The sequence below is a fragment of the Thrips palmi genome, unplaced genomic scaffold, assembly GCF_012932325.1.
Source record: "Thrips palmi isolate BJ-2018 unplaced genomic scaffold, TpBJ-2018v1 HiC_scaffold_10, whole genome shotgun sequence".
In the NCBI taxonomy this organism is placed as follows: Eukaryota; Metazoa; Arthropoda; class Insecta; order Thysanoptera; family Thripidae; genus Thrips; species Thrips palmi.
In genome coordinates, this window is record NW_023144621.1 from 16,750,789 (window position 1) to 16,774,866 (window position 24,078).

The 24,078-nt window shown below is 51.3% G+C and overlaps 2 protein-coding genes across 2 annotated transcripts in view; one reads left to right on the forward strand and one right to left on the reverse strand.

The window, feature by feature from the left end:
- Nucleotides 1-24,078, reverse strand: part of LOC117645709 (trithorax group protein osa-like) — a 28,316-nt gene that overhangs the window by 421 nt on the left and 3,817 nt on the right. Inside the window, 21 exon segments of the mRNA XM_034386048.1 lie at nt 957-1,029; nt 2,291-2,453; nt 2,617-3,004; nt 3,072-3,291; nt 3,373-3,451; nt 3,528-3,879; nt 4,043-4,285; nt 4,366-4,761; nt 4,795-5,270; nt 5,365-5,509; nt 5,587-5,694; nt 5,776-5,903; nt 5,980-6,212; nt 6,304-6,434; nt 7,125-7,226; nt 7,986-8,256; nt 8,348-8,910; nt 8,990-9,241; nt 9,356-9,447; nt 10,078-10,225; nt 17,621-17,733. Of these exon segments, the coding sequence (XP_034241939.1) occupies nt 957-1,029; nt 2,291-2,453; nt 2,617-3,004; nt 3,072-3,291; nt 3,373-3,451; nt 3,528-3,879; nt 4,043-4,285; nt 4,366-4,761; nt 4,795-5,270; nt 5,365-5,509; nt 5,587-5,694; nt 5,776-5,903; nt 5,980-6,212; nt 6,304-6,434; nt 7,125-7,226; nt 7,986-8,256; nt 8,348-8,910; nt 8,990-9,241; nt 9,356-9,447; nt 10,078-10,093 (4,431 nt within the window). The 5' untranslated portion in view covers nt 10,094-10,225; nt 17,621-17,733.
- LOC117645717 lies at nt 12,489-14,959 on the forward strand. Its single transcript, XM_034386062.1, has 8 exons — nt 12,489-12,698; nt 12,852-13,037; nt 13,144-13,335; nt 13,460-13,651; nt 13,781-13,972; nt 14,098-14,292; nt 14,424-14,618; nt 14,701-14,959. The coding sequence occupies exons 1-8, from the start codon at nt 12,489-12,491 to the stop codon at nt 14,932-14,934; spliced, it is 1,596 nt and encodes a 531-aa protein (XP_034241953.1). The 3' UTR covers nt 14,935-14,959.

Genomic DNA, 24,078 nt, shown 5'->3' on the forward strand with positions numbered 1-24,078 from the left:
TCTATTCTAAAGAGGAGAAATTTAAGCTTGATTGAAATACTATTTCTGCACACTCAGGTTGAATTTGCATTCACTCTTACAAGAAAGAAAACAAATTTTGTCTTCCAATGTGGTACAATCAGAAATATGGAAGAAATGAGCCACCACCACTATACAGTAAAATCTGATCAAAGCACCAGTGGTTCCATTTGCCATCAACAGATGATGCTTTCAGCAAATTTTACTGTGGTTCATTCTCCTTAAGTTTATTGCCAAACAAGGATTAGAAATAGTAAAACAACAAAGACAAAACTAAGCACATTTAGCACATAATCAACATTGAGATGCAACAAATCAGAAACAAGCCAGAGCTTGGAGTAATGCAGTTTCTGTAAGGAAGAATGAGATAAAGATCAGGGATGGCAGCGGCCTTGTGGATAGAAGCAAATACACCTCGTCAAAGAAAGGGATCGGATCAAAGAAGGTTTACTGCTATGACCCAAACATACAGTAAGAGTTTCGAAATAAAAGTATGTACCCATCAGTTCAAACAATGTCTACAACAATAATTAAGAGCCAAGCACCAAATACATGCGTTAAAAAAACTGATTGGCTTATGTTTAAGAAACAGAAAGCACATCAGAAATGGCTGAGAAAACAAACAAGCATGAAAGTATGTCAGAAATTTATGACAGATTATGGAAAAACTCATGAAATAGCGAATTGGGTATGAGAACACAAATCCTGCCACATTGAACCAAATGAATGTGATGGAAAGCATATGAATTGATCAAATAGGTTTCAATCAGCTTAATAATCCATGACAAAGAAACTAGAGTAGTATCTATGTCTCTTGAAAAAATGAATGATGGTCCATGAAATATTGTATGTTATGAAACATTGAATCTAAACTAACACCATCACTTTATGAAACAGAAAGCAACACACACCCATGGAAACCCATTAGGTGCACTTACCGCTGGAGGCTTTGAGTAAGCATTGAAATCCCTTCCAACAAAAGGACCTCGAGCAGGGCTTCTTGCTTGTGGGCTGCCGTCCAAAAAACAGCAGTCATAAGCATGCCCTAATGCAACTACAATTCATTTTTCCTAATTTTTTTGCATTTTCACTGTGATATTATCACAGGATTACCTTGAAGTTTGGGAAGTTTTAGACTTTAAAATCCACCTGAGAGGTATTATACTGTACTTATGCAGACTTTGTTTAAGCATTCTTGCAGTTATTCTGCCTATTCACAGTTGGATGTACTGTACTTCCCATCTTTGCAGCTATCAAAGGACTCAATTCCTACATACACTACAAGCTCTAATCTGGTAATACGGTACTGGCTCTAATTTAATTTACAGAAGGAAAAACATCAACTCAGGGTTGTCGGAGCAACAAATTTTCCTTCACTATTAAATTTGAATAAAATTAAGAAAGCTTTTCCTACTACTATTATACCCATTACAACGGAAGTACATACTTGAACAAATTTTTAAAACAACGTGGGGTAGTATGAGAGCGGATGCGTGTATGCATGTTTACTTGTGCACCCCTACAGTAAAAATCAAGCTGTGATTGAAGTACAATTGAAGTTTGCAGAAAAGCATGCCAGGGTTCCTGCACCACTTTTTAACCCCTAGCAGAAGAAATATTTGTAAAGAATCCTGGTGGGCATGGGAATGGTAAGGAATACTGAACAACTCCGATTACAAGAAATTGCAATCGTGGAGGACAGCATAAACCGAAAACTAACGAGTAGAACAAGTAGAGGAAAAAAGCTCTACCTAAGTCTGAAATATAAATGGGCCAAGTGTTAAAAAAAATAATTTAAAAAAAAGTTCTGCCAGCGAACCAGCTGCACGAAGTTTTCAGTGTGACTGAAGCCAATGCCAATCTGGTGAAAGCGACCTGGAAATAGAGAGCTTTGCACCTTCAGCTGCTATATCTCAATGGTTAGAACAATATCTTGCAAAGTACCTACAGTCATCATCTGTAAGGCATTGCAACCATTGGCAACTATGGAAACTGAGCGTATTCAAAAGCCAGAAGGCTACCCATTAAGGGCACCACTAGTACGATTAGCTCTTATACACTCAAACACCAAATTCTATCAAAGAAACCGATGAAGATAATGGCTCTCTAATAAGGGACAGCAATCTGAGCAACCATGCTTTCTGCCTCACCAAACAGACTCATGTTAGTTGAACCACAAACCATAGCTCATGAGTAAAAGATTGTTTGGGGGCAATCAGCATCCGGTATTGCATTCACACAGTACACTGTCAAAATAACCTGTGACACTTACGTTGGCTTCCGCACTCTAGGTGGCCGAGTTAAACCTAGGGCCTCCCCTGAGGGTTGGCTGTGTGGTCGAGGGTAGTAAGAAGTTTGGAAGGGACGAATAGCTCGATGATAGGAATTGGTAGGTATGGAAAATGGAAGGCGCCCTGCCATATACCTCATGTCACCTGGCAAACAAAGTTGTATACATAGTTAATGTGGGATGGTTTAGTGATATTTGAAGCACTAGATTGTGGCACTTATTCATTCCTCAATGCAGCAGATAGAATTGAAAGAGCACTAAGTTTTCTAAGAGAGTCTCACAGTGCCAACTGGAATCACTTTACAAACCTGTCGACATGTATCTTGAGGCGGCTAAATTGTACATAGGCATTGAATATGGCTGAGAAAAGCGAATATTATCCCCTGATCCACCATGGTCCTTTCGAGTCCCTGGACTTTGTCCTCGAGGAAAGCCTTTGGGTCCGGCAGTTCTCGGAGGAGGGCTAGACTGTAAGACATAATCAAATCAAATAAGTTTCATATAAATATGAAAAAATTTAATCAAACAAGAGAATTTTAAAAAATAATTTACCAAATTGGGACGCATCATTCTTTGGATCATAGGTGACTGGTGCGGTGCAACATTAGGGTAAGTGGCAGGCGATGTCGGACCACCAGGCCCATTAGCAGTTTGTGAATACATGCCATATACATATGGATGGACGCCATAGGAGGTCTATGAAAAAAAATTAGTTAAGAAGAAACACAGAGAAGGTAAAACTGAGTGTGAGAGGAAACCTTACTTGAGTGATAGGGGGAGTGCCTGGTGCAGGCATGTAACCTTGAGGACCAGCATAGGGGTTCATTGGCACCAGGGGTTGTCCTTGCGGCTGGCCTGGCGCCTGCGAAGGACCATCCCCAGCCCCTTGGTAATATGCTAAAGCTCCTGGCGGTGCGCCACTGCCACTCATAGCTACATTGGCATTAGAGTATACAGACGGTTGATAAGACTGCGTTGGCACGCTAGAAGATGAAATTCATACAAATTAGACATTCCCTTGGGCAGGGTGGAACACCTCCTTCCAAATTTTCAGAACTACTCACGTGCTGGTATGCATGGAAGATACAGTGTAGACAACTTGCTGCTGTGGAGGGGCGACTCCTACACAGTCATTTGGATATCCTGGTAAATGATACTATGTTAGTCTCAGATTGAAGGGACCAAGAGGGATCACAGAAGGAAAACAAAAATGACCCACCATTAATCACAGTTCGATCTTGAGTTTGTGGAGCCACACCCATGTTTGGCATTGAGTATGCTGGAGGCTGGAAGATAGCTGCACCTTTTGCATAGCTTGCAGCCACGTTACGACTGTAGCTGTTGCGATTGTTATTTCCAGGTGAACTTGATGAAGTAGAGCCAGTTGAATTTGAGCTGTTCTTATTATTACTGTTTTCTCTAGAATTAGTCTGTGGGCTTGTGCCTCTGTTGTAATTGGAATTACTATTGCTGCCCGAAGCAGGTGCAGACCCAGCTGCCACTCCAGTGGGATTCTGTGGACTCGTCACGTTGTTAGGAGGGTAATAATACATGACAGTGGGTGGGTAACCCTAAAATTTAAAGAAACAGAAAAAGATGGGAAAACAGAACAAATTAATAGGAAGAACCAAAAATATGGGTAAACAGGGACAGTGAGAGTGAGACGGCAAGCAAGGCAAAACAAAAGGCTTTGGCAAAACAACATAAAAAATGTGTAAAGGTCTGCAGACTGACCTGGTTCTGACTAGAAATCTGAGGTCCCCAGTAGTATGAGCCGTTGCCAGCCACCATGATGTGGGGTGTGGGGGGGCCTCCAGGCCCAGGTCCTTGGAGAGGGCTTTGCCCATCATTGCGTGCAGAGCCAGGGCCTGCATCACCACCGGCCCGCTGGTCAACCACGGGCCCGCCTGGGTTCCCGTTCAAGGACATGCCTATCATGTAGCCCGTCACCTCGTTCACCGCTTGGCCGGTCACATCCTGCAAAGCAAAGACCACCATTTATTTCTCGCTGTCAACTTTTTCTTCCCATGTTGCTTCGATGTGAGTGGGCAACTGACCGAGCCACGGTGGTCGTAGCCGCTGTGGGGGCCGGGGGGCGGCGGGCCTGCTGTGGGGGCGGCGTACATGCACGGGTACCCCGGCAAGCAGCAGGGTGGCGGGGCCGGCCCCACGGGGGGCGGCTGTCCCGCGGGCGGCGGGGGCTGCTGTGCCTGCTGGGGCTGCGCCACGTACGACCCCGTGGCGGGGTCCAGCGCGTACCCGCACCCGCCCACGTACGGCACGCCGGGCACGCCGGGCACGGCGCCGCCGTAGTACGCCTGGCCATCCCCGGGCGGCGCGGCGGCGTAGGTGTAGCTGCCGTTGGGGTAGTGGGGCGGCTGCACCGGCTGCACCGGATACGCCACCATGGGCAGCGGGTAGGTGCCGGCCTGCGGCTGCGGCGGGGGCGGCACGGCTCCCCCGGGGGCGGCGGCAGCGCCTGGGGCACCCACGACGAGGGGCAGGGGCAGCGGCAGGGGCCGCTGCGGGCTGGGGGCGGCGTTGGAGGCGGTGCTGGAGGCGGCCACCAGCATGGGGGACGTGGCCGTGTTGGTGACGGAGCGCTCTGGCACGCTCAGGCTGGAGGACGACGACGATGACGTCGACGAGGTGGTCGTACTCGTGCTGGTGCTCTCGCCCTTGCTGCCCTGGTTGCCGCGGTGGTCCTCTCGTTCGCGCGCCTGGTTGTTGTTGTAGTAACTGCGCTTCTCCTGCTGGTTTTGGCTCGTCTTGGACTGGTCGCTCGCGCTGGCCGCCTTGTCTGTTTGGGGCTTGTCAAACTGTGATGCTGGTTTGTGCGGCGGCTGCTGGAACCCTGGCTTGCTTGCTTCTAACTTTGGAGAGGGTGTGTTTGATGTCTGTGTCACTTTGGGAGATTGTGATGACTGGTTGGCCCAACTGGTCTCTTGTTCAGGAGTATTACCTGCAATGAGGATTATAAAAATACAAAAGCTGCGTGCAAATTACTTAACAAGATATATTTCATTTTATTAAATAGTCCTTCAGGGAAAACCTACTTTTAGCACAGTCATCACTTAGCCTACCAGACTGGCTGGTTGGCGGTGACTTTGCAGTGCCCTCCGCTGGAACATGAAGAGTCAGTGGATTCTCAGGGTCATATCGATAAACTGACCCATCCGCATTACATATGGGTTGACCAGTCTGTAACAATAATTAACAATTATTACTACAAGCGCCATGTTGAGAGACGATATACATGTGTGAGGCTAATTACACACCGCTGGATTGATGAGTACACTCCCAGGGGGAATATTGCCCATGGAGGTCATGGGCCAAATCACAGGCGGCTCTGGAGAAAGGGTATCTTGACTTCCTTGGCTCGACATCTAAGGTGAAAGTTATGTTAGACAAAACCAAAATAGTTGCACAATCACCATAAGAAATATTTGAGGCATAAAGATTCCTACAGGCAAAAGTGAAAGCGGAGTCGCTGTAGGAGAAGGTGTTGCAGAGAGTGTTGCATCCGACTGTTGTGACTGAGATTTGTAACCAGAGCTTGAAGGACTCAATCTAGATGATACACTGCTCCCAGAATCTACAAGAAAAAAAAAAGAACCATTCAGTACACTGAAAATTGAAAGGATAATAGCCACACAGCCACAGATGTGCACCTTGCTTGGCCAACACGCGGGACCCTGCACTGAGTGAAGATGCATTGCTGTCGCCTCTGGGTAATGCAGCGAAACTTTGTCCATGACTAGGGCTGGGGCCTAGCCGACCATTTGATGAACCATTTCCAGTGTACCCACCAAAACTGTAGGACTTTGATACAGCAGATCTTGACGAATTAGATCTCGAGGTGTCTCTGCTCTCATAAGATTCTGTTTTCATCAGACGACCAGGCCTGTAAATTTTTTAAATTTTTTTTTTTTAAAGCGATAAAGGAAGAAAATAGGGGGGAGGGGGCTGAACAGAAGACGGCTCTACTCACTCACCGATCATTAGGTCGTAGATATCTGCCTGGAGGCTCAGGCTCATCACATGGCCACGTCGCACACTCACTCCAACGGACGTCTTCCATGCTGTCTTGATTGGACTCACTTCTTTGGCAGCTTTCCGTACTGTCCTGAAAATTAAGAAAGAGAAAGGGTAAATAAAGGTGTGCGTGGGATACATTAAAACTATGCCAAGCAATCAGAAACAAAAAAGTTTTGTTTGTAATCTTTCATAAATAAATAATGTAGCAGAATATGAGTGGATGAGTTTATTCACCATGCGTTGTTAGCGCAGGCAAAGTAAGAAAAGATTATGTAAGCATAAGTGGTTGAATTATCTATAGGTAACAACTTGTGCAAAATGGCAACGGAGAATTATATTAAATCCACTATGAAGCTATTCATCTAACTAAAATTAAGGTGAATTCTACATAGTCTTACACCTAGAGTAAAATGAGGTGAAGGCTTGTGACAAAATTAAGATCAATGATTGTTCATTGCACCTGTTCATGGTTAGTGGGAGAGAACAAACACGTGATTGACGCTAATGGTGAAGCAGTGTGGGAATGTCACTAGAGGTAAACATGCAGGCATCAAAAAGAAAAAGAGAACTTAACAAAACACAGTTTTATTTATTTAATTCATAATGTTGAAAAATAAAAGAAGCAAAACTAAAACGCATACAATGGCACACAAACACAAATCAGGAGAACAAAGGAAAACAAAAGAAAACAATGCAGTGAACTGGCAGTATATACAGCATGAAATCAAACAGCCATTCATTTCATTCAGTCATTCCCACTTTTCTTTGGCGTACTCACATCCCGGCTAAAGATGCGTCTCCTTGCCCTTTCATATTCCTCCTCCCTTTCTTCAAAACTCTTACTGCGACGCGATTCCAAACTCAGCTGTTTTTCATCTGACTGCAAAAGCCAAACAGACGCGTTTCTATCTTTTGCCCTTTTTCCTTTTCTTTTCAGTAGGGTATCAATGTATAAAGTTACATGCATGGAAGCATCAAGCAGGCCTCATCACCCCCTTTCCCCTTCCCTTATATCCATTCAGAAAGTTTTCCTTTCTCATCTTGCAAGCCAAACTTTGAGGCAATTTCCTACATAACTATAAATACAGTATAGCATAAAAAATTGCCAAATACATATAGGTAACAGTAAGAAGCCTCATCACACAAATAAATCATTCCTCTGGTTGTTCTGTAATATTTCCACCAAGAAGAGTGTCATCAAGGTAAGAAATACACATTTTTTAAAAGGAGATGAGAGAGGAGATTACTACATGATGCACATTGCATTAGAAGAAAAAAGGGAAAAAAAGGTTGAGGAGAAATCCTTAAAATCCGCGAGTGTCAAACAAACTGACTGTAATCATAGCACTGAGCGACAAAATATCAATGGTTGGCTAAAGCAGTTTTCCAAAGCACTGATGATGACCTAAACTGCATGAAGCAAACTACAAATTGAAAATCCAATCCTGGCAAAACTACAGTCTTCAAAACGCAGTATTCAATTTGAATTTGAAAAGACTCCTGTCTTTACTAAATGCTTATTCAAAATGGCATTCTTTAAAATGCAATTACTGAGGGGGATTTGGAAGTTTGTCTTAGCACAAGTAAAAGATTAACAGTATCACTGTCTGTTCCAAAAAAAAAAAAGGACTATTCCTACCTTAAATTGATTGTCCTCGAATGAAGCATAGTCCCGTTTCAGAATGGACTTGCGAGGCTCTTCACTTGAATATGCTCTGGCACTGAGACCCTTCATGTCTTTCATGACTTGAAAAAAGGTCCTCTCAGGCATTCTGGTGCTTTTATTGCGATTCACAATAACACAGGTTCCAGATGCATCCAAGTTGTGGTCCATTTGAAAGTATGTGGCTGCCCTATGGACGAGCATTCGATGAAATGAAGTCATTTGAGGAAATCTGAAGAATATAGGCCTGGAAGAAGGATTTAAATATTTAAATTGTGGCTGGAGTGCGAGGCTCAGTCACTTTTTTTCCTGACATTTAATATGAAGGATTTTCCAACCTTTGATCTTGAACAAGTTGTTTAAGTTCTTCCTCCACTCTTAGGAGAAGGGGTCGATTCTTGGTAGTCATTTGAGCGGCAATAAAACCAAGTAAATCTGCTTTGGCTGCATCTTGACACTGTAAGGTAGTGCTATAGTCCTGACTTAACAGACCACCCCAAGCTTCTTGTGGGGAGCTTATGTAAATATAGTTCTTGTTCTGTGGAGCTCGATGATTACTAGGTCTATTTGAAGAAATATTCTGATCCTTGCTAATTTTGTTGTTGCCATTTTTGTTTTTGAAATTGTTGTTATTGCTTGTGTGGTGGTGATGGTTACTGCCACTATGGTGGTTGTTGTTGTTGTTGTTAGCTTTACTTGCCTGGCCATTACTTTTGCCATTGGTGGTATTGACTACTGATGCAGGGGTAGATTGTTGGTTGCTGGTCGTTGACGCCACCTGTGTGGCGGCTGTACTTGAGGCTGATGAAGACATTTGAGCCATTGCTGCAGGATCAGGAGGCGGGCTTGTTGCTTCTCGCATTGCATGACTTCTCGTCAGCATTTTCATTTTAGCATTTGACTGAAACAAAGTTGATAATTTTGCTACAAACAACAACTACTATGGTAAGAACATTTTAACAAGTTAGAAGCTAGCTTACTCTAGATCGAGAAAGCTGAGGTTGAGGGCCATTGACAGCTTTATCAACATCTTCACTTCTTGAATTTGTCCCTCCAGGACTGCCTGGTTTACAACTAGCTCCACCCCCTGATGAAACATCCGCTTTGGTCTGACTGATGTTGCTACAACTCGAAGTGCTGTTTGTGGGACCTGGACCACCGGAATCAGACTTTGAATGGTGGTGATGAATGCAGCCGCCTGCTATTGCCTCTCCATCATCAATAGATGATTTCTGAAAGAAACCAAGCATCAACTTCAAGCTTTCTACAGGCCGCTGACAAACTTAGGTAAAATTCATTTAAATTTTATATTAGATGGGCAGGTGACAAAACAAAAAGCCTTTTACCTGTTTGCGCAATTGAGGTGTCTGTCTAGCGGTACGTTCCATGCTTACGCCAGGTACACTTGGTGATCCACTATGGACAACTATGCTCGGAACTGCCAACACACAAAGATGCTGATATAACAGAGCTTCAAGCAAACAACTGGCTCCAGCAAATTCAGCATGTGTGATTGACTAGCAGCATGAGCATATTACACTATCTAAATTTGCAGTTGAAAGTCATAACAAAGCAACCACAAACAGAATTACCACTAATTTTTTCCAAAAATTTAAAAGAAATCAAAATAATCAAGCATTTTAAAAAAGGGGTAAAGGGGTTTTTACATCAAGTTAACAAAAATGTAGAAATCAGTGTATGATAAAAGAGGGTGTAGACACACGTAGGGTATACGTTGATGTGACATGCTTTAAGCGCTTTTTTCTCCACAAAATTTTACAAGCCATACAACGAGTAACAGAAACAAATGCCGCTGCTACAGTACAAATTTGAAAGAAAACTTCAATGAATAGGATTTGATGAGAGCAATTCAATTTAAATTCAGGAAAACCAATGAAAAAAATGATACTTCCATATTGTAGCTTTGCAGTGATAGACAAAATCAGTGTAGTAAAGGTGAAGTAGATCTAGTCAACAGCCTCATGTTATGCCCATTGCGAAAGGACTGCAGTGATCTAACGAAATGCCACCAAACTGACTACCAATCAATGCCAGTCAATATACTCACTTTCCAGTTTGGCCATGCTCAGGAGCGGCACACACAGCTACAATATTATCCCAAGGAACCAAATGTGTTCCTTAACAAAGCCTGTCTGTCCGCAAACTCAGTAGGACATCCTAAGACCATCTTGACCATGGCCAGTGGGGGATGGTATCTAATAGCAATCAGAAAAAAAAGGCGGATGCATTTCAGTCAAATTGCCAAATTAATTACAACAATGACTCAAACTGACTATAGTACTTATGAGGAATTAATTCTTTTTTGAAACATCACAATTCATAACCGAACTGAGCAATAAGAAATGAGTATGTATACACCGCAGAATGAGATAGGTCGAGGAGGGGGTGCGGGCGAAAGGGTTGGTGGACTCAGGGCACGCGGAGAGAGAGAGACAGACTGGGAAACAAAGGGACGAGGTCAGTAAACCCAGCTTTACAGTCTGCCAACATCATCTCATGCACTATGAAAACGGAGAGAGGGGGCAAAGGGGGAGGGTTGTGACTTGCAGTGGCGCCCACCCACCCGCCCTCCAACCCCTTCCCTTCCCTTCCCTGAACGAGGAATCAATTCTCCAGCATCCACCATCCAGCAGCACACGCCGCACGCTACGCCACGCCACTGTAGGGCTCTACGCCACGCTACGCCACGCGAGCCGCGCTTGGCGTGGAAGGGCAGGGTGGGTAGGGCAGGGGGGCGGGGCCGTCGGTGTTGGCCTAGGGTTGGCTTGGCAGCCAAGCCTAGGGTCTCTAGGAGCACGGCGAGTCGTTTCGTCGCTCCCTCTCTGTCGCACTCACGGAGCTCTCCATAAGGGCGCGAAAGAGTCAGAGCGACAAACTGGGTCGCTCGGCAGACCGGCCACGCGGCGCACACTGGATTTGCCAGAAGACCGGTGGCGGCGGCCAAACCTCTAGACGCGCTTTGAGCTCAAGAGTCGCTAAATGGGACTCGAATCGATCGTGTGACCCCACCAATGGATTGCTCTCCGAATGAGGAGAGGTGGGGTCACACGTTCGGTTCTAGTGCTGTTTGGTGACTCGAGCTCAAAACGCGTGTAGAGTTTTGGCCGCTTCCACCGGTCTTCTGGCCCACTGTGCGGCGCCCCCTGCCCTCCACCTCTCCAGTCTCTCCACCTTGCTTTAGTACCACGAGGACGGAGAGTAATGCATCGCACTCTGGACCGGAAGGTCCGCGGTGTGGGTGGCCCCGAAGTAGGGCACGGCGGCACGGCGCAGGGGGGCGGGCCTGGCGTAGCCAGCGTAGCCCGGTCGTCGTCTGATCCACAGCCTCACGCCGTAGTACGCTACCGCCCCCGCCCCCCGGGTGGACGGCAACCAGCTACGCGCCCCCGCGCCCCACGACCCCCAGCCCTGCCAGCCCCCAGCAGCAGCCAGCGGCGGGCGGCGGGCGCAGGCGCGGGGGGTAGAGGGTCGGGTTTTGATGGGGTAGGACCACAGAGCGTAGTACTACGTTCGGGGGGCGTTCGGCGCGTGGAACGCGTAACGCGCGGCGTAACGGTAGGGTAGGGTACGGGCGCTCCCCTGACCGCGGTGTATAGCACTACGATCGGGGGGCGAGCGAGTGCCTCGCTGGGGGAGGAGGAGGGTGGGGGCGCTCGGCTCTCCTTGCCACGGATACCAGCACTCTGTTCTGAGAGCGGTGTGCCACCATGGTGCCACCATGGTGCAACTCGGGACGCTGGGGCACTACGTAGTGGGCCTACGCGGCTCTCTCACTGGGTGACGATGACGATAGAGAAACCGCGCCAAACTTGCTTCTGGCCGGGTCTCTCTAAGGTCTCTCTACGCCGACCACAGTGTACCGCGAGGAATTTTCCGCCGGCCGACGCATCTCGGAGGCCCTCGGGGCCTCGACCTAAGGACCGAGGAACATGCTGATCCCTTTCTCGGAAAATGGGGCCACGTCGGCCGCGCACCTCAAGGCCACGCTGCCGCTCTGCCCGCCCAGCATTGTTGCCAGACGTCACAAATGCATCTCGGCGTCTCGGGACAATTTATTGGCCACTTCTCGGCCAATTCTTAGAGAGTTTCGGATGGGTTTTGTGACCTCACAGGTTGACTACGCGTTTAGAGGGCGGTTTAAAGCGACGGCCCATAGGCGTCAGTCGACACCATGCTAGAGTCTTACATCTGGCAACCCTGAAGACTCTTGCCCCCCTCAAGCTACCCCTACCCCCCACCTGACCCGCCAGTTCGGCCTAGTTCGGCCTCGGCCTCTCCTTCCCCACAACCACGACACAACACAAGCTCTCAGTCCAGTCTCCACGGTCCAGTCCTCGCCTCAGCTTCGAAGTCAGTGCCGCCACAGAGCAACCCCGAGTGACCGGCACAGCACCGAGTAAAATCTCAAGGTGGGTATTTACTTCGTTTTCCTTACGCTGATGCGAGATACCTGGTACCATGGTAAAATATCGAGACCTCTCCAAATCTTTAGCGAGCGGCATGTCGCCCAGCATGTCCCCCAGCAAGGCCCCTGAACCGGCTTGTGAACCGACGGCTTCGGCTTCAAACTCGCCACTGCACAAAGTGTTCGGCAAGAGCGGGAAGGTGGGAAAACGACAACAGTTGAAGAGAAAACTTTACTCTTGGATTAGAGAGCAAAGATTGGAGGTATGTAATTACTGCAATTGAAAACACTTACTGCTTTCAAGTGCCTTATCTGTTATATGAATTAAAGGACACGCTGTACCTTGTCATGTCTGTACCTCTGTAAAAAGAGGTACAAAAAAAAACTAAAAAAATAATGTCTCCATGTGTGTACAGGGAATCCCTCTGAATGACATGGTGGTTGAACGTAAAGCGTCTGAGATGAAAGAAGAAATGAAAATAAAAGACTTGGAGCTTGGTTGGCTGACCACATTCAAGCAAGAATACAATGTTAAACTGGTCACGAGTTGTGAAGAGCTGGAAGAGCAACTCATCACCTGGATTACAGATCAAAGGTCAAAGGTAAATGGTTATTTTTTAAACATTCAAAGCAATTTTCATACTTAGATAATAATAAGAAATGAACATACAATTGTAAATAGAAGTTACTTTGCTTTCATTTGTGAAGGGACTCCTCCTGAGTGACAAGATAGTTCAAGATAGAGCTTTGGCCTTGAAGGAAAGCTTGAACGCTCCTTCTTTCAATGCAAGTGCCAAATGGCTGCTGGACTACAAGAGGAGGTATGGCCTCAAACTGGTTGTCAGTTGCGAGGAGTTGGAGGAGCAGCTATTTTCTTGGATTACGCATCAAAAGTCCGAGGTATGTACCAATAATGTAATTCTTGAAGCTTTGCAAGTTTTAAAAGTGTCACATGAAGTGAGCAGAAGATAATTTACTTTGTTGTTCTTAACTCTATTTTTTTTTCTTTTTAATTTTCCTGCAGGGAGTAACTTTGAAATTTACAGATATTCAAAAAAAGGTGACAGAGTTACAGAAGACATTGAACTCTCCCCCATTTGATGCAAACCAGATATGGTTCAGTGAATTTAAAAAAAGGTACAGAGTCAGCCTGAACTTTAAGGTCAAAGAATTGGAAGATATACTTCATTCCTGGATTGTGGGGAGACGCTTACAGGTTTGTACAGTAGTTATTATTACTATTGTTGTTATTAATAATGGTCCCAGAGTAAGATGTAAGAAAAGGAACATACTGTGGATACACACAAGTAAAACATTGTGGCTCTTTTTTTTTTGTTTTGCACAGGGAGACGTCCTGACTGACCAATCAGTAACCAACAAAATGTTGGACTTAATTGGAAACCTGAAAGTTTCCCTTCCTAAACCTGTTCCACAGTGGCTGAAAGAATTCAAGAAAAATTATGGCATAAGACTGGTTGCAAGTTTTGTAGAACTGGAGGAGCAGCTGTATGCCTGGATCATTCAGCAGAAATCACTGGTAAGTACCGTTATTGTTATTTTTCTACACTAAGGAAACTACCAGATCTAAGCCTATCTAACCAAGATAGTTTTCTTTGATGATAATAAATAAAGTGCTCAAAAAATTGCTTTGTTTGCTTTTAGGGTACATCTCTTAATGATGCACAAGTTCAAGCTGAGGCTCTTACGTTACACCAAAGATTGAACACTCCTGCCCCCTTTGAAGCAACCCACGAATGGCTGACCGACTTTTACCAACGGTACAGCGTCACCCTGGCCTTTGATTGCAAAGAATTGAAGGACAGACTCCACTCCTGGATTGTAAAGCAACGATTGGATGTACGTAATGCATATTAACTTTTATTACACAATATTTATTTAAATTGGGTCGTAAACACAGAAAAATGAAACAACAAGAATACAGTACCCATACAAAAATATAATTATTTCTTTTAATGGCGCATTTGCAGGGGGTCCCTCTGAGCCAGAAGATGGTACACGACAAAGCAATCCAGCTTAACAGTGACCTAAAAATTAATTCTCCTTCAGTTGATACTCCACAATGGCTGTCTGATTTCATAATTCAGTACAGCATCAGAATGACAGTCAGTTGTGAAGAGCTGGAGGAGCAGCTCTATTCCCTGATCGTCAAGGAAAAATTGAAGGTAGGTACAGTAATAGAAATTCTTTGGCAAAACCACAATTAAAAAGAGATAGATAAAAAAAAACTTCTTTTCTCTTTTGCAGGGCAACAGTCTGAGTGACGATGATATTTATGATAAAGCACTGGACTTGAATTACTTCTTAAACACTCCTCTCCTTGCAAGCGACGAATGGGTGGCTGACTTCAAGAGAAGGTATGGACTGGTCGACAGCGTCGAGGCCGAGAGTATCAGTAGTTTCAGTGACAGCAGTTTCAGTGACAGCAAAGAAAGCGACTTCAGTGACGTCGATGAAGACAACAAGGCTGATCTGATCTGACGAAGTACCTAGGGCTCTAATCTGACATGATTGATTCCTCCTCTATTTTGTTTTCTTTGGTGAATTAAAACAAATACGTACAAACTATTGTTGCCTTTGAGTCTTCAAGTTCCCATTCTCTACCTGTCAGTAGCAGCAAATTCACATCCAAAATCAAAAACACCACGCTGCTGGCGGCTCGCTCCCTCTTTCTCTCTCTCTCTCTCTCTCCAGGGGTTCCCCCCCCCCTTTTAAAAAGTTTTTATATCTTTCTAGATGCCATATACATATACACTCTTCCCATGCTAGAATAATTCTATATCACCCCCTGGCCTTATTTTATTTCATTATTCTCGTTTGTTCGACGATCCCTCAGCCTGCACAAGCGCCCGCCGGGTCGGGCATAGGCCACGCGCCGCGCACGCGTGCCGGAGGGTTGCCTGCTGCCCGGGCGGCCCTGGCGGGGCTGGCGGGGCTGGCAGCCAGCGAGGCTGGACAAGTGGCCGGACTCCAGAGCAACAGAGGGACGGCGGGGACGGCGGGGACGCCTGGAGCTGACCGGATGACCTATATACGGCACGGGAGCCGAGAGACGTAGCGGCGTAGCGGCGTAGCGGCGCGGAGGGACGGACGACTCCGAATCAATAGTACGGCAGCACGGCCAGCGCCGCGAGGAGTGCACTCGGCGACCGCCTGCAGAGCGCTCCAGAGCCTGCAGCCCCTCCGTCTCTCTCGCACCACCGGGCGGGGCGGGACGGGGCGCCCCACGACGGCGAGAGAGAGAGAGAGAGAGAGAGAGAGAGAGAGAGAGGCGCTGTTCGAAGGATTTATTTGGCTGGTTCCCGATTCCGGAGCGCAGCACGCTTCCAGCGGGCCGGGGGTCTCAAGCAAACGGCTTGCAATCCGTTCGCGGGGTTGGGAAAGGGGGGGGGGGGCTGCACGTGCCCCGGGCACTCGGCACTCGAGTCTGGAGGGGCTGCACGGGCTGCACGGGCCGCGGGGGCTGGAGGGAGGGAGGGGGTTGCAAACGGACGCGCTGCGGCGTGTGCATAGAGTGCGCGCGCAGCAACCAGCCGGATTCAAGATTCAAGCCGAGCAGAGCCCAACTGGAACTAACCGCTTCCGCCGGCGGGGGAAAGTTTTCTTGGCACGACTCAGTCCAGACGGCACGACGACGCGCAGTGGGCCAGAAGACCGGTGGGGCGGCCGAAATCCAGCACGCGTTTTGAGCTCCAGAGTCGCTAAATGGGACTGGAACCGGACGCGTGACCCCACCAATGGACTGTTCTACGAACGGGGGATCCATTGGTGGGGTCACACGTTCAGTTCGAGTCCTGTTTTGGACTCTGGAGCTCAAAACGCGTCTAGAGTTTCGGCCGCCTCCACCGTTCGTCTGGCCCACTGTGCGACGCCGTGGGAGGAGGGGGTGTTGGCAACGGCCAGCGCCGCCGCGTGTGGTATACTCATTGCAGAGGGTCGTCCGCATTGCAAATGACCCCTTCACCGCACTGCCCTGCTTGGCCTGCTACCTGGCCGCCGTTGAGGGAGGTTAGGGAGGGTGTGGACCCCCCCCCCCTTCCCCCCGCGGGGTCGGCCGGTTCGGTCCAGACTGGCACTGCGAGAAGGGGGCGGGGCGGGGCGCGGTCGATAGGGTCCATATGGACCGAGCCAGGCCAGCCTGCACGGCCTGCACACTAGGAACAAAACCGGCCTCCCCCTCTCCCCTCACTAGTGACCTAGATTTAGAGCGATGCGCCGGCGTCGCCAACGCTCGCACCGCGCCAACCCCCCTGGAGGCAGCCACGCCGCGCCGCCCCAGCCGCCCCTCCAGACGCGCTGCACCACCTGGACCGCGCAAGGCACCGCCCCCCGCCCCGCCCCAGGCGCAGCCCCCTCTGCCCCCTCCGCCGCCGCCCCCTGTGACCCCGTTCCGTTCCGCCTCACAGCAGCCGTGCCCCGCCAGCATCCACGTCGAGATCTCCATTTTCTTTTCTGTTATCACAACAATCTCGCTACGGTGCACCCCCCGGGGCCTCGGGGGCCTCCAGTGCCTCCAGCAGACTGAATCCGAGCGTCGTCTTCGTCGCTCTGTCTCTCTCGCACTCATGGGGCGGCCCCTATGGGTGCGAGAGAGACAGAGCGACGTGAACGACGCTCGGGTTCAGTCTGGCAGGGCTCCGCCGGGCCCAAGTACTTCCCAAGGCCGGAAGGAACCAAACACGGGCAGTCGCCGTGGTTTACAGAACCGCGCTCAGCCGAAAGATTTTACGCGATGAGGCAAACCGAATACTCGGCGACAAAAATACAAAAATGAAAAATAATCACGAACGCCGCATTCCTGACCAAATCGCACACTGACGTGCAAAGCCAGGATAACATAAGACACCAAAAACACGCACACACTCACACCAAGAAAAAAATGCGTAATCCATTCAATTAAGTAAAAAGGTAAAAAAAAACACATCGAAAGCAAGGGACTGTAACCACAGGAAATAAATTGCGAACACCGAGATAAAATAAATCTTACCATTTAAAAAAAACAGCAACAAAAAAAACAGCCGAATTCCAAAAGTCAACGCGACAAAAAAAAAACAACTTATGAGAAAAAGATCCCGGAGTGTTTGCGATTGGTTTATTAACCACTGGCCGGTCGGTACTGCGTGGTAAAAGGCTGAAAGAGAAAGGCTGCATTAGGGAAAACTCGTACCGGGGTTCGCGTGGCAGGTCGCGGCCGAGGCATGGCGGCAGAAGGGTGGCCCGCCTGGACGTCCTGGGAGCCCTGGGCACGCGCGGGCCGGGCCGGGCGCGCGGGGGCGCAGCCTGGAACAGAGAGGCCACACGCGTGAGTCGCGGGTTCAAAACCCCAACACCAGACACTTTTTCACGTTTACAAAGCAAAGCCAGCAGCGCAGCCGTTGCGGGGCCGCAAGCCACACCACAAGCTTGCCTTCGAGCCTGAAAAACGTCAACAAAGTTCAAATCTCAGGTTTTTTGTTTTTGTTTTTTTATGTAAGAGGGTACTGGGCTTTTCGACGTGTCCCTTCGATGTGGCGCTCGATACGCAGTGCGCCGCGCCGACATCGTTTGTCCCGTACTCCTGACCCCATTCGCTGCTCTCCAGGCTGAGGCGGCCTGGGGTGGCGCCACGCCGCGCCACGCCGCGCCACGCCACGCCACGCCACGCCCGCCACGCCGGGAGCAGCCAGGAGGCCAAACAAAGACAATCTGTTATTTGATAACAATGTCGCCAGAGCAGCTACAGCAAGCAGCGCCAACGGCGGCCAACGGTACGTATAGGGCCAGCAGCCTGATTCGTTCGTCGCTCTGTCTCTCTCGCACTCATGGGGCGTTCCGCATAGGTGCGAGAGAGACAGGGCGACGAAAACGACTCGCGGAATCAGGCTGCAGGGCGCCATAGGGCCAGGGCCAGAGGGTGGCGGCGCCCAGGGACTTGTTGCTGGGGGCGCACAAGCAGACTCATTCCGAGGGGCGTTATCGTCGCTCCGTCTCTCTCGCCCTCGGGGTGCGTCCTGTTTGGGTGCGAGAGAGACGCAGCGACGACTTTCGGAGGTCTGGGCCAGGGACAGGATCGGGGGCAGGATCGCGCAGGACTGGGGAAGGACCAGGGAAAGGAAGCAGGGCGTCGAGTGCCGCCGCATTTTCCAACTCAAGGGCATTTCCAGCATTTCCCGAACTATTTCTAATGAATTTCCAGGCTTTCCAGGATCGCTCCACACCCTGCGAAGGGGACGAAGGTCCTGTCAGTGCAGGGTGCAGGGCTCGAGTCGGTGCGACACGCGGACCGGTTAACGAGCCAGTTAAAAATCGGTGGCGTAGTTCCCGCCATAAACATTCAAGGACCTCCCCCTCCCCCCACGAAGGGAACGCTGCCTGTCATCGGGATCGGCCCGGCCCACACCGTGTGGCTCACAGTGCCGTGCCCACACCGACGTGTGGGGCACAGTGTGGGGCACAGTGTGGGCCCGGCGTCGTTAAGGCTTTTACAGCCGCTTTTTGCCCGAGTGAAAAACGAAAGGGGGTTCGTCGAGGGCGTGGGGGATGATGGGCCGTTCAGGCCCCTCAGGCCCTTCAGGCCCCTCAGGCCTTCGCGCCAAAGGTCAGGGGGAGGGGGGCCGCTCGCCGTGCCTGCCAAGCTCGCCGAGCGAGCGGCAAAATGTCAAACCCGCGCCGATGCACCTGTCGACGACAGGCAAAAACAAAACCACTTTGTCTTCCCGTCTTTCGAAAAAGTCAGTGCCAGACTGTTCGCAAAGCCGGGGCCGAGTCCTGTCCGCCGCACAGTGGGCCGGGCGACCGGTGGAGGCGGCGCGTTTTAAGCTCCGGAGTCGCCAATTTTGACTCGAACCGAACGTGTGACCCAACCAATGGATTGCTTTCCGAACGAGAAATCCATTGGTGGGGGTCACACGTTCGGTTCGAGTCCCACTTAAGCGACTCTACAAGCTCAAAACGCGTCCAGAGTTTTGGCTCGAGTTTCGGCCGCCTCCGCCGGTCTTCTGGCGCACTGTGGGGCGGACGGACGGTCGGGCGATCCTGTCAAAAGCAAGGGCAAGCGTTCCAGGAAGCCACTGCTGCAATGCGAGATGCGCCGCGCCACCACACCGCAGAACAGGTGGCAGGCCTGCCCGGGGGGAGGGGGGGGGGAGGGGGCGACGCAAGGGCGCCCCAAGGCCGGCACGCGAGCGGGGCGGCGCGGCGCGGTGACGTACAAAAAGTTTCAAATCAAAACAACAACAACAAGAGCCGTATTCCCAGTGCCGCCGTCGGCTGCCGTCCGAATTCGTGTCGTACACAAATCGGGGCGATCGGAGTTGTTGGCACGCCACGGCGCAGTCCGCAGTCATGCCAACCACCAGCACAGCACGTGCCGCCGCACAGTGGGTTTGCCAGAAGACCGGTGGAGGCGGCCAAAATTCTAGACGCGCTTTGGGCTCCAGAGTCGCTAAACAGGACTCGAACCGAATTACGTGTGACCCCACCAATGGATTCCTCGTTCGGAGAGCAATCCGTTGGTGGGGTCACATCGAGTCACATACGTTCGGTTCGAGTCCTGTTTAGCGACTCTGGAGCTCAAAACGCGTCGAGTTTTGGCCGCCGGCGCCGGTCTTCTGGCGCACAGTGTGCTGGTTCCAATTAGCGCCGTGTTGTTGGCGGCGCTGCTATCGCCGCCCCGGGGCGCCGCGTCGCTGGGGACGCCACCACGGACTCGGCGGGGGGTCATCACCGTGGCCATGCACGGCGCGCTGGATTGCCCGCCGTGACGGCGTCGTGGACGGCCAGGCCTCGGGCAGGCGGCCCCTGCAGACAGCCCTCCGTCTCTCTCGCGCTCACGGCGCGCCCCCTGCCGCCGTGCGGGTGCGACAGAGACAGCGACCCAGCATGGAGCCCCGGGGGGCATGGCCACGCCCCGTGCGTGCGAGAGAGACAGAGCGACGACGGCGACTCTCGGAATCAGCCGCCAAGGAGGCTCGGACACCATTTCCGGGAGCCACAACACGTACGACCGAGTACGACGGCCACAAGGGCTCGGGAAACGGTGCGGATATAGGGTTGCCGCCGAGCAACGCCGCGGCTAGGGCTGCCACCCACCCTCCGCAGCCCCGGGCAGAAACCGGGTTTTACTAGCACCGCGTTAATCTCGAAACCGCCGTTCGAAGGGTTGACGCGGAGCGCCGCGCCCGGCCGCGCCACAACCGCGGTCGCCCAGCCCGGCCCAGCCCCTGCAGACCGAACCCCTAAATCTCGTCGCTCTGTCTCTCTCGCCCCTGACGAGACGCCCAGCGAGCGCGACAGAGACGACAAAAACCACTCTCGGAATCAGTCTAACGGCAAGCTCCGCGCTTCGCACCCTTCCAGGCCTTCCAGGCAGCCGCCCCAGTCGCGTTTAACTATCGCCGTATTGCGGGCTATTTTTGCACCGAGCCTTTACGCCTGGCGGGGCGTGGCGGGGCGGGGCGTGGCGGGGTGGGGCGGGGCGGCGTTCGCACGCGATGCTTGTCGGCGAATCAAGCGGCAACGCCAAGGCTAAGGGCAGACTCGGGCCTTGGGTGGCGCGGTTGCGCGCGGCAGGGCCCCACCGGGCCCACCGGGCCCCACCCCCACAAACCCCACACCGCATCGCGCCGCGCCCCCCAGCATGCCCCAGCACCGACCGGCCCCTCCAAAAAAACAAACAAATAATACAAAAATAAAAATAACAACAATACGGCCTAAGCGTGAAAAGGGAAAAACCGACCGCGCCTCCAGGAAGACTCGAACCCGCGTCGAACTCGGTACAAGCGCTCGGAAATATCCGCCCAGAATAGACCTGCATCGGGACAACGAGGGCCGCGTCGCTTCCCTTCCGCGGCCGACACGGGCCGGCAGTGCGAGCGAGACAGAGAGAGAGCGACCGGGGTATAAATACTCCAGCGGGGACCAGGCGGGGACCTTGCGCCATTGGGGCGGGCCGGGCCGCCTCCAAAATACTAGCAGCCACTCTTCCTTTCGGCCGGGACAGCGCGGCGGAAGGAACGAGCGAGAGGGAGAGAGGGAGAGAGGAGGAGGAAGATAGGCGCAAGAAGGAGAGCGAGGAAGAGCGACGAAGGCGAGAAGAGGCGCAAGAGGAGCGAGAAAGAGCGACGAAGGAGGAGAAAGAAGAGAAGTGAAAGCAGAACGAGAGGGAGAGAGAGAGAGAGAGAACGGAATGGGATGCGCGACACCCCCGCAGCCTAGGCCAGCCCAGGCAATTAGCGCGGGCATCCGGCACCCCGGCACGCAAGGGCCGTGCACTTAACACGTAACACCTGCCGCTCCGTGCACGGTGCATGCCTGGCCCGTGCACACAAAAAACCGTATGCAGCAAATCAAAACCCGTATGAGGCAGACCAAAAGCCGTATACGGCAAACAAAAAACCGTATGCGGCAAATCAAAAACCGTATGAGGCAGACCAAAAGCCGTATACGGCAAACAAAAACCGTATGCGGCAAATCAAAAACCGTATGAGGCAGACCAAAAGCCGTATACGGCAAACAAAAAACCGTATGCGGCAAATCAAAAACCGTATGAGGCAGACCAAAAGCCGTATACGGCAAACAAAAAACCGTATGCGGCAAATCAAAAACCGTATGAGGCAAATCAAAAACCGTATGAGGCAGACCAAAAGCCGTATGCGGCAAATCAAAAACCGTATGAGGCAGACCAAAAGCCGTATACGGCAAACAAAAAACCGTATGCGGCAAATCAAAAACCGTATGAGGCAGACCAAAAGCCGTGTACGGCAAACAAAAAACCGTATGCGGCAAATCAAAAACCGTATGAGGCAGACCAAAAGCCGTATACGGCAAACAAAAAACCGTATGCGGCAAATCAAAAACCGTATGAGGCAGACCAAAAGCCGTATGCGGCAAATCAAAAACCGTATGCGGCAAATCAAAAACCGTATGAGGCAGACCAAAAGCCGTATACGGCAAACAAAAAACCGTATGCGGCAAATCAAAAACCGTATGAGGCAGACCAAAAGCCGTGTACGGCAAACAAAAAACCGTATGCGGCAAATCAAAAACCGTATGAGGCAGACCAAAAGCCGTATACGGCAAACAAAAAACCGTATGCGGCAAATCAAAAACCGTATGAGGCAGACCAAAAGCCGTATACGGCAAACAAAAACCGTACGCAAACAAAAACCGTATGAGGCAGACCAAACCGAAACCCAAACAAAACCTGCGGCAAATCAAAAACCGTATGAGGCAGACCAAAAGCCGTATACGGCAAACAAAAAACCGTATGCGGCAAATCAAAAACCGTATGAGGCAGACCAAAAGCCGTATACGGCAAACAAAAAACCGTATGCGGCAAATCAAAAACCGTATGAGGCAAATCAAAAACCGTATGAGGCAGACCAAAAGCCGTATGCGGCAGCACACACGTGCCTGCAGGCCTGCACTGCACCCGTCTCTCTCGCACTCGTTCGGCAGTGTATAAGGAGCGACGGCCAAAGACGCGTTTTGAGCTCCAGAGTCGCTAAATGGGACTCGAACCGAACGTGTGACCCCACCAATGGATTGCTCTCCGCACGAGGAATCCATTGGTGGGGTCACACGGTCGGCTCGAGTTCCCATTTAGCGACTCTGGAGCCCAAAACGCGTCTAGAGTTCAGGCCGCGCCTCCACCGCACCGGTCTTCTGGCCCATCGTACCTTCGGCGCCGGTGCGAGAGAGACAGACCGACGGCCGCATTGTGCGGGATCTGTCGACGGGGCGCCGTCAAGGACGTGACGCCGGCGTCGAGGCCGCCGCCACGGGCCAGTGACATCTCCACCCTCGCTTTCGCCGCTGTCGCCACACCAGAAGGGGGTGTCTAGGTGTGCACGGGCCTCCCTCTGGCCTGCTCATGGCCTGCCCACGGCCTGGCCCGCGTGACGTGGTCGACGAAATGTCAAAGCCACTCCAAGCGGAGGGGGTGGGGACGTAATGGGTGAACTTGGCCAGGGACGGGGGTGGTGTAGGCTCGGGTGAGGGTAGCGGGTGGAGGGCAGTTTGGCGAGGGGGGGCGTAGGTTAGGCAGTTTCACTGGGGTACGATCCAGGTGATTTCTTTAGTTTTCGCATAGGTTTGTGAGAGGGTAGGGGCTGGGGGTGGAGGCGGCTGGAGTGGGGAGCAGGGCTGGGGGTGGTGCGGGGGCAGTGTTTGGGCAATGTCACCCAACAGAGGGAAACGGGAAGAGGGGGGGGGGGCGTGGACTTCCCAACCCGGCCGTGAGTCAGAAACGGCAAACGCCCCAACCCCCGTTGCACGCTCCGCGCTGCCCCGCGCTGCTCCGCCAGGGACACTGACAAAAAAACGAAATTCCCTTTTCTTTCCTTCCCGCGGATGTCGGCTCGATCACAGAGTCGTCTTTGAACCGGAAACGGCAACGGCGCGACGGCCGCCTCCACGCCTTGCTCAACGCCGTGGAGCCGCGGACGGCAGCGGCCGCCACGCCCTCCTTCGTGCCGGGGCGCCATCACGGCGCCATCGGGGTGCTCCAATCCCACTGATAGAAACCAACAAGTTTGGAGCGGCGCGGGGACTCGAACCGGCGACCTCGCGGTCCGAAAGCGGACGCCCCGTCCCCCTGCGCCACGCGGCCACGCGGAGGCCCGGCCCGCCTCAGGCCTGCCGCCC